General features: G+C 43.7%; 1 protein-coding gene across 4 annotated transcripts in view; it reads right to left on the bottom strand.

Annotated features, from left to right (window-relative positions):
• Positions 1 to 351: 351 nt before the first annotated feature.
• CPPED1 (calcineurin like phosphoesterase domain containing 1) overlaps positions 352 to 10,434 on the bottom strand; it is a 125,196-nt gene continuing 115,113 nt past the window's right edge. For all 4 annotated transcript variants that reach the window (XM_055253316.2, XM_055253323.2, XM_055253320.2 and 1 more), the window contains one exon: positions 352 to 1,567. In XM_055253316.2, coding sequence (XP_055109291.1) covers positions 1,338 to 1,567 — 230 coding nt within the window. In that variant the 3' untranslated portion in view covers positions 352 to 1,337. The remainder of the gene's footprint in view (positions 1,568 to 10,434) is intronic.

Here is a 10,434-nt window from a genome sequence, read left to right as displayed (position 1 = left end):
CTATTGTATAATTAACTTCTCGTCTTTTGTTCCTTATGAATTTACATATTTAATTATCTTTCCATTTAATTTCCCATGGTTTTGCTACACTGACTAAACTCTGTAATGAGAAAGTCTTTTAATTTAATAGACTTTGCAGGTCATGTGTAACCAGCTTTGGAAGTCATTTTAGGATTACTGAGTGCTGTTTCATAATGCTGTACATTTTTCCTGCCAGGATTTGGAGTACCTAGGCTATGTCCACCAGAACAATGGCTGTAAAGGAGAAAATTGAGCAGTGGTCAGAAGCTGCTGAGAAGATGCAGTAAAACAGGTTACATAAAAAACAATGCTGATTTGAAATAACCTAGGTGCTTTTGTCAAGGGATTTTGCATTAGTGCGTTTAATCCAAGTCAGGGCCAATTCAGAGGATGTGGCTGAAGGCACCATTTTGGCCTTTTTGTTTCTTTTGAGAGCTCAGCATACATTCCCACTTTTTCTGTCAAAGTGGACAAAATGAAGAGTCTCATGAGTGGAGGGGCATTCTGATCCCGAGAGACCACCCATCTGTGGAGTGGCTACACAGCCAGAATGTGGATGTGAACAAACTCAAAATGTGCTACCCAGCGACTGGAGAAGTGCCGTTTTAGAGCTGTGGTTTCAGTCTCTTGGAGGAGATTTTCATAAATGGCCAATTTATGTGCAAAGGTGACTTTTCCAGGCACCCAGGAAGGCAAATTTGAGCTCCAAGCTCTATCAACTGCATTCTGTTCCTATCATCAGAAGTCTCAGAATTTAACAGTAAATGGGGGCTACTTGGCTCGTTGTCAAAATAAGTCTGCATGGCTCTCGCAACTAGGGAGATAGCTGCTCATTCTGCTGGAAAGGAAAGGAGATGAACTTCGTTTTGCCTAGCATTTTGGGAATCATGACCACAATTTAATACAATCAGGTGTAGTTTGTTTAAGGAATTATCAAAGATCATACTTGGCTATCAGATTGGAATTGAGGTCGATAGGCAGACCTTGATCATATGCTAACCAGAATACAATCCAATTCAAAAGTGGAGTTGAGAAACACAGCATTAGGAGAATTTATTCAAACATCCATGCAGAGATAGTCTAATATTTTAAAAACTGATTTCCAGGATCGCTTGCTCCATTTTAAAGGAAATGCAGTTCTATTTTGAATGTAATTCAGGATAGGGCCCCAGCTCTCCGATTTATGCAAAAGGACATAAATTCACAAACCTGCCTGGGCTATTTTTATATTTCAGCAAGGGGTTGTGTGCAGCTGCTGTTTCTGGCAACATAAAAAAATAGTGCAAGTGAAAAGTGAACGGGAACAGGAAGGAGCGTCATTTTTTCTTGATCAAATCCATGAGATCGTCTTCTATTCCTTTCTCACTCAGCTCATCTAGACTATAGTATCGGTGAACAATTTTCTCAGCGGTGACCACCACGACTCGGAGCCCGTGGGGATCTCTGCCAAGCTGGCATCCAATGGCAGATGACACCACCATGTCGAGGTTCTGGTAGGTACCCCCGGCATTCCTGTGGTAGTGGCCTGAGAACACGACTTTGACACCTGCAGGGAAGGGAAAAAGACATTAGGGGGCTGAGGACTTCCATTAGGTAACCTGGGGTCTCCAGCATTTTATTCTGTGAACAGTAATATTAAATATATTATTATACCATCATGTAGAATTATCATATTAAATGTATAATATTATTCTGTATATAATCAACAAATAGAAAGTGTGTGTGACATCCAGAATCTTTGAAAGGATACTTCATATATATAAAATATTATTAACATGTTTGTCATAACTTGTACAAAGAAGTACTAGGGAAGAAAATGAGAGAAGGAAGATGAAGTGAATGACTTTGAGGAAAGACAAAGGAGACTCAAGAAAACATCCTGAGTCCCATAGAAATATCCAGATGACAAAAGTTATGTCTTTTAAAAATAACATTTATGGCCAGGGATGGTGGCTCATGCCTGTAATCCCAGCACTTTGGGAGGCCAAGATGGGTGGATCACTTGAGGTCAGGAGTTCAAGACCAGCCTGGCCAACATGGTGAAACTCTGTCTCTACTAAAAATATAAAAAAAAAAAATGGCCGGGCATGGTGGCTCACGCCTGTAATCACAGCACTTTGGGAGGCCAAGATGGGTGGATCACAAGGTCAGGAGTTTGAGACCAGCCTGGCCAATATGGTGAAACCTCATACTAAAAAATACAAAAATTGGTTGGGCGTGGTGGCAGGTGCCTGCAGTCCCAGCTACCTGGGAAGCGGAGGCAGGAGAATCACTTGAACTCGGGAGGTGGAGGTTGCAGTGAGCCAAGATCATGCCACTGCACTCTAGCCTAGGCAACAGAGCAAGACTCTGTCTCAAAAATAAACACATAAACAAACAAATAAATAAATACAAAAAAATTAGGAGGGCCTGGTGGCGGGCGTCTGTAATCCCAGCTACTCGGGAGGCTGAGGCAGGAGAATTGCTTGAACCCAAGAGGCAGAGGTTGCAGTGAGCCTAGATCGTGCCACCACACTCCAGCCTGAGTGACAACAGCAAGACTCCATCTCAAAATAAATAAACAAATAAATAAATAAATATGTTTATGGCATTCTAATTAAGATAGCGGAGGATGTCTGACATATGATGAACCCGCTCTGCTTCAAACAGCCGTAATGGATGAAACGTAAAACAGAAAACCCAAGGACACAGGTAGGCTCAAAAACAAAACAAATAGCTCTACAGGCCAGACACAAAACAGAGAGGAAAAGTCATGAGTGGGAGTAAAATGTCACCAGGAGTTCAGCTCTTAGAAGATCATAGAGACTGAAAGCATTTTCAGGGGAAAACGGGGAAAATAAAGCCTGGCTTCCTGCTGGAAGAAGGGCTGTTGTGGGTGCCTCTGTTTATGGAAGGAGGCTGAAAAAGGCTGCTGCTGCCTGGGGCTGGGGAAGTGGTAGGCTGGTAAATGTTTCACATGTTATTATTTTTTTTAAAGACTTGATTTGTCACATTTGTCAATTTCCATGGTGTAAATACTTCCATTGTGGCCGTGGCTGATTTCAAGTTGCCAAGGTGATGTCATTGAACCAAATGTAGAAGAGATGCCCAGTAGTGCCCATTACATATATATCAGATCTGTTTCTACCACAGAGATACAAGAGCTGCCAACAGCCTCAAGAGCGTGGATCACAGCAATATTTAGCAAAAGAATTACAAAGTGATCAGTTTTGAGTATTTATTACCTTTGCTTTTTAATATAATCTATTTAATGCTGAGTTTATATAATTATTAATAATGGCCACTTAACAACAAGCTCACAACATTCCTTAAAATGTAATGATTGGTCCTAATGAGTTAGTAGGAGCTGTCTCCAGTACACCACTGGGCTAAGGCTTACTGCAACCTGAGAGTCTACGAAGGAAGGAGAGACACCGGCTCAAGTCTAGGAACTGAAATGACTTCCCTGATATATTACCATGGGGCCCTAAACCACTATTATAAGGCCTGGTCCTGAATGGGGGTGGGGGTGGAGGTAATGAAAACCACTAGAGAGAGAGAAGTCAGTCAAGAGAGAAAGAATGAGGGAAAAACAAAAAACAAAAAAAATACCCCTTACTCACATTGACCCTGCAATGAAAAGTTCTGCTGCCCATGAAGAAATCATGTGGTAAAATAGTCTACAAACCCTTCAATTAGGAACATTCGGGCGGATCAGTTGAGGTCAGGAGTTTGAGAACAGCGTGGCCAAGATGGCAAAACCCCATTTCTACTAAAAATACAAAAACTAGCCGGGCGTAGTGGCAGGCGCCTGTAATCCTAGCTACTTGGGAGGCTGAGGCAGAAGAATCGCTTGCACTCAGGAAGCAGAGGTTGCAGTGAGCCGAGATTGTGCCACTGCACTCCAGCCTGGGTGACAGCAAGACCCGTCTCAAAAGAAAAGAAAAAAGAAAAGAAAAAGAAACATTAGAGCAACATGAACAGGGCAGGTTGGCGTGACAGACGCAGCCACTGCCACTCCGGGGCACAAACTGTGTGGTTCTCAGGTTGCAGCTGGAACTGCTGGGTTGGGTGCCCGATGGGTCCTCGTCATAAATAAACAACTGAAAGGCTCCCATCGTACAGACTGGAGGGGTGGTGGAAATGACTGCCTCCTCTGTGGCTTTCCTGGGGTTTCAAAGCCAGTCTATAGCTCAAATGGGACCGCATGAGATCAGCACTGCCTGGGGGAACACTCTGAAGGGCTGGACAAAAAGCACTTAGCATTATTATTTCTTTGCATGCTAAGTTATTTTTATGAGATTTGGCTCTTCATGCCTAACTCATAGTTGCAAACTGTACTATTCTGGAAAGAATGTCTGGCAATTTTGAAAGAAGCTTGCATTAGCCATAATTAGCTGTAAAAACTCATTTATGTTTAAATTTCACACCATATTGATTGGCATTAACAGAGAGGGGAGCATTTAATGGTGATTGTTCAAGTGCCCAGAGGACCTCTCAGAGCGGGTCTCCCCAGACTGTGGACAGCTGTGCCTCTCTGTAATATGCATGTCCTCTCCATCTGCCCCTCAGGGCTCACCAATTATTGTTAACGTCCTAAGTCACAGAAAATGTGACCAAACGAGGATTCTTAAGAGTAGCAAAGATGCTGCGAGAGGACTAGCAATAAAGATGAGGCCGGGTGCGGTGGCTCCCACTTGTAATCCCAGCACTTCGGGAGGCCGAGGTAAGAGGATCGCTTGGGGCCAGGAGTTTGAGACCAGCCTAGGCAACATAGTAAGACCCTGTCTCTACAAAAAATTTATCAAATCAGCCAGGCATGGAGATGCATGCCTGTAGTTCCAGCTACTCGGGAGGCTGAGAAGGGAGGATTGCTTGAGCTCAGAAGTTGGAGGTTGCAGTGGGCTATCGTTGCATCACTGCACTCCAGCTTGGGCAACAGCAAGACCCTGTCTCAAAATAATAATAATAATAATAATGAATAAAGATGAGAGAAACTACTAGTGAGCAAAAAGCAGTTGTGTTCAAAACCTTCTCCTTCTGGTAAAATAGATTTCTCCCCCAATTCCAATGAGGAACTTGGCCTTCTGGGGTCCTGCATGAAAAAAAATCAAGCAATGACTGTGATGAGTTTACAGAGACGGCCAGGCAGGGGGCGAAAGTCTGCCTCAGAAGTAGGAAGATGTGACTAACTCCGTCCTCCTGGGTTCTGATGCCGAGTTCAAGGCTCTGGCATGTTACCAGCTGGCTCAAGGAGTCTGAAACGAGGAATGAGATGTTGAGCTGGAAAATGGGGGAGACACTTCTTGGGTTGGAGCCAGATCCAGAAGAAGCCTGGTGAGTTTCCAGACGTGGGGGTTTCTGAGTCTATTTCTCAGCTCCAGGGAGGCCCGGAAGTTCTGAACCTGGAATATTTCTCCTAGTTCCAACTCCAGTAAGGGCAACCACTCGGAGTGGAAAGGAGGAGGGGCCTGGAAGGGGGTGGCACAGCAGCAGGGCGCTCTGTATCCTTCATCCTGTTTTACTGAATCCTCCCAATGCACCTCTGTCCTAGGGACGCACCTCGTCTCCATTTTACAGATGAGAAAACCGAGGCCCAGAGAAGTTAAGAAACAAACACAAAGCCACACAGCTAGACAACAGGGCATCGAGGATCGGAACTTGGGGAACTCAGACATCAGAGCCCATTCTGCTTTGGGACCTTGGACCCATTACTGACCTCCATGAGTTGACATTTCCTCTTTTGTACCATGAATAAAAATGACAGCCCATCTCATGGGTGGCAGAGGTCTAGCAGGGAGCATGGGTGTCGGTACCAAGCTCATCATCGCCACCCCCCAGGATGCTTTCTCCAGGGCAGGGCCAGCTTCTCGCTGCTGGAGGAGGGCACACAGCATGGCACTCCAGCTCTGCAACACGCAGCCTCTCTCCGAGTAATAATCCTGTCCCTTTCATGCCGATGGGCCACGAGGACCTGCAAGAAGTTTTACCCATCTCAGCTTTCTATTAGCTTTTGATAGGGAAGCATTGATTCACAACTCGATGGAGGTAAGGAATGTATCAATAAATCTTGGTTTCCCTGACGGGGGATTGATTTTAGCAGTGTTTTCAAGAGTTGGGCAGAATTTCCACTCAGCCTGTGGATCAGTCATCTGTGGCTGACATGCCTCTATGGTTCCTTAATTGAGTATTATGTATAGATTGTTTTTGAATTATGAACTGCTGTAAGGAGATGACAGGCATCTTTTTAAATTACTGCCAGAAGAATTTCCAGCAAAGGCAGCCACTGCATCAACAGAGGACAACTTCTGTGGCGTTAGCTTCGTATTTTTTTTCTTCTCCACGGTATCAAGTCATGAAGACGCTATAAAAGCTATTTTTAAGCCACCTTGATTCAAGTTCATTTCAAATCAATCAGAGGATTGGGATACAGTCTCTGTATAATGTAATATTCTAATATTGGAAACCTGCTTCAGATCAATCAGGAAATTGAGATGCAACCCAGTACAATTCTGATACTAAACACTGGACTTCTTTAATGCCTTGGTGTTGGTGCTTAGACCTGGAAAGTGTAAACATACTCCAGTTGGACAGCCTTTACTTTTATCCTGCATGAGACAATATTTGTGAAAATGTGATCCAGCTTTACGTTGCCAGCTGTAACAGTGAAAACTGCATTGCAAACCATCACTCACACTGAATTTATTCTGCCTCAGTGGTAGGGAAAAATGTGACACAAATAAAAAACAGGGAGAGAAATGGAAAGTTAAAAAAGGTTGGGTGTGAATGTACAGAGAGTAGGTATAAATAATCCCTCCTGCTGGTAAAGAATTTCCTTAGCAGGCTTTGAGATAAGAGATTCTGGGCAGGGGTGGCCAGGCGGCAAAGGTGAAGAGACAGATGTTTCTTAAGTGGGTTTGGGAAGTGCAGATTGGGAATATGAAGTCGTGGTTAAGCCCCACCTGACTCATTCAGGAAGAGGTTCTTTACTTTGCGTTGTCAATTGGGGAATTCTAGATTCCAGCATATTTGCTCACTCTCATCAGAATTTCCCTGGTATATATCTTCCCCAGTGACCCAGTGCCTGTGGCCCAGGACTGCCAGGCGACATGGTGGAAGAGGATCCAGGTAAGGTGGGAGGCTGCTTCTTCAGTTAGCTTGAGACAATAAACATTTGTTGAGCTCCCTCTTGGTGCCAGGTATTACGGAGTGTGGTGGGACCAACGATTCCCAGAAATCAAGAACTCGAGGTCTACAGCCAGGCAGTCAGAGAAAGAGCCACTCATAACAAAATGCAGAAATCGACCTCATTCAGCAGCGTTTTATTCACCGGACACCTACGCGTTGCACTTTGCACCCGCATCATCTCACTCAAGCCTAATGAGGACCCTGACGAGGAAGATATCATTCCCTTTTGCAGATGAGGGAATAAGGCACAGACAGATTAAGTGACTTGCCTAGATTCACATAGCTGTGATGTATACTTGGGTAAGGCCAATTCAGAAGCACAGGCTGTGTCCCCCATCTCAGAGGTGCAAAGTGCCAAAGATCACCATGCCATAAGCCCTGTAAGAAGGCTTCCTGGAGGGGGTGGCTCTGACCTAAACACATTCTTAACTTCTCCTAGTTCTCTGCTCATGTCTGACCTGAGGCCTGAGGGGGGATCATATTATGGTGGTAATAATAATAATGATGATAATCATGTTTATGGAGTGTTCATTATCTGTCTAGACTTTGTTCTAGGCACTTCACTTGTTTTTAGCTCATTTAATTCCCACAATTTCTCCATGAAGGAGGCATGGTTATTATCTGTGATTTTATTATACGATTTAGAGATGTTCAGTAGTTTGCCTAACTCAGCCTGTAAGTGGCGAGGCAGGATCTGAACCCAGGAGTCTGTCGCCAGAGTGAGCACTAAAACACCTGCCAAGTGGAGGTAGACACATCAGGTGAGGGGAATATCACTATCACGAGTGAGTGAAGAGAGTCTCTGTCTAGGAAGCAGCAGGCACCAAATGTACAGGCTCCTGAAGACTGGCACCTGCTGGGCATCCGAATTTCCTCTTCAGCATTTTTAATCCTCCTGACATCCAACATCAAGAAACTCCTGTACATTTCCCAGAGGACACGACTGAAGGTCAGCTGGTGGGTGGTACCAGAATTCCAGTTCAGATTCTGGCTTGGCCAGAGGATAGGCGAGGGCGGGGAAAGGTGGGCCCAGAGGGCTGCATGGGGCTATAGACTGGCTGAAATGGAATGACTTACAAAAAGTGCCAAGGTCAGCTGGGCATGGTGGCTTATGCCTGTAATCCCAGCACTTTGGGAGGCCAAGGCGGGCGGATCACTTGAGGCCAGAAGTTTGAGACCAGCCTGGCCAACATGGCAAAACCCTGTCTCTACAAAAAACATAGAAATGTGGATGTGGATGTAATGGTGGGTGCCTGTAATCCCACCTACTTGGGAGGCTGAGGCACGAGAATCGCTTGAACCTGGGAGGCGGAGGCTACAGTGAGCTGCGCTTGTGCCACTGCACTCCAGTTTGGTGACAGACTGAGACTCTGTCCCAAAAAAAGAAAAAAGAAAGTGCCACGGTCGTGTATGTGTCTCCCTTCTCGTGGTAAGCATCAAAGCATCCCATCACTTCCGGCTTCAGCCTTTCACTGATTCAAAGCCTCTCACCCCCAAATCCTGTTAACTAGCATGGGATCTTAAAGACATTTTCATGGGACTTCTTTTGAGGATCACTTCGAACTTAATTGACCTGGGTCAGCAAACATATTCCAGAAAGGTCTGGATAATAAATATTTCAGCCTTTGGGGGCCATGTGGTCTCTGTTACGACTACGCAACTCTGCCTTCCTTGGTAGCGTGAAAGCAGCCACAGAAAGTATATAAGCTTGTGGGCATGGCTGTGATCCAATAAAATTTTATTTACAAAAACAGGAGGAAGGTCACCCTTACTAATAAAGCATACCATTAAAAAGAATACACTTGGGTAAAGTTCAGCCAAGAGTTCTTGATTCTTCAAAAATCTGAAAGTTTCTGTGCTTCTCAAAAATAAAAATCAAAAAACAGTGACAAGAAAGGAAAGAGTAATTTGTAGTTTCATTTATAAAACCACGAATGCCATTTCAAATAAGGGAGGCTAGTGAATTGTGTTAGTGAACACAAAAAAGGTCAACTATTCTATAAGTAAGAGCATCTGTCCTGATGGTCAGAAAGAGACTTCTATGTCTACTTTAAAAGTGTCTACATCCTTCCATCTAAAAAAGTAACTCAGATCTAATTCAACTGTTTTGGCCATTATAGGTACCTTGCATTTCCACAGAAATTTTACAATCAGCATGCTGATTTCTACAAATAATAAAACTGCTATAATTTTGATTGGGATTTTGTTGAATCTACCGCTCAATCGCGGGGGAAATGCCATATTAACATTGGCCCTGTAATCCATGAACACAGTCTACCTTTCCATTTACTCAGGTCTTTTAAAATTACTTTCAGCAATGTTTTGTAAAGGTAGAGGTCTTGGACATCCTTTGTTATTCTGAGGTATTTCATGTTTTATGGTGCTATTGTAAATTGAATTATTTTTGTAATTTCACTTAACAATTGCTTGCTAGGCCGGGCGCGGTGGCTCACGCCTGTAATCCCAGCACTTTGGGAGGCCGAGGTGTGCGGATCACGAGGTCAGGAGATCGAGACCATCCTGGCTAACACAGTGAAACCCTGTCTCTACTAAAAATACAAAAAATTAGCCTGGCGAGGTGGCGGGCGCCTGTAGTCCCAGCTACTCAGGAGGCTGAGGCAGGACAATGGCGTGAACCCCGGTGGGTGGAGCCTGCAGTGAGCCGAGATTGCGCCACTGCACTCCAGCCTGGGCGACAGCGAGACTCTGTCTCAAAAAAAAAAAAATTGCTTGCTGATAGTATATAAAAATACAATTATTTTTGTCTATTAACCTTGTATCCTGAGACCTTGCTAAATTCATTTATTCATTCTAGTAATTATTTTGTAGATTCCTGGGATTTTCTAAGTTAAAAAAAATCATATCATCTGCAAATAGGTCATTTTACTTCTTATCTTTATGTTTCTTATTTCTTTCTCTTGCTTTTTGCGGTAGTTAGGATCTCCAATACAATGTTAAAAAGTATTGGTGAAAATAGTCACTCTTTTTCTTGTTGGTTATAAATTTAGTTTTCATATTCCTATTTTTTAGACTTTTGATATGACTGCTAAATTATTCTTCAGAAAAACATAATTTAAATACCCAACAAGGATTTGAGAGTTTGATCAATGAGAGCTCATTCTTTGGTGATCTCACAAAAGCCTTGCAAAGATTAAAAGGGAAACTCCTCAGGAGGACCTAAAGTAAATATTTGTTTATCCAGAACTTCTGAGTAACTGCTATCCTCCCCATTCTTTTTTCATGCTG

The sequence above is a fragment of the Symphalangus syndactylus genome, chromosome 18 (assembly GCF_028878055.3).
Source record: "Symphalangus syndactylus isolate Jambi chromosome 18, NHGRI_mSymSyn1-v2.1_pri, whole genome shotgun sequence".
Lineage (NCBI taxonomy): Eukaryota > Metazoa > Chordata > Mammalia > Primates > Hylobatidae > Symphalangus > Symphalangus syndactylus.
This window is presented reverse-complemented; position numbering and strand designations above follow the sequence as displayed.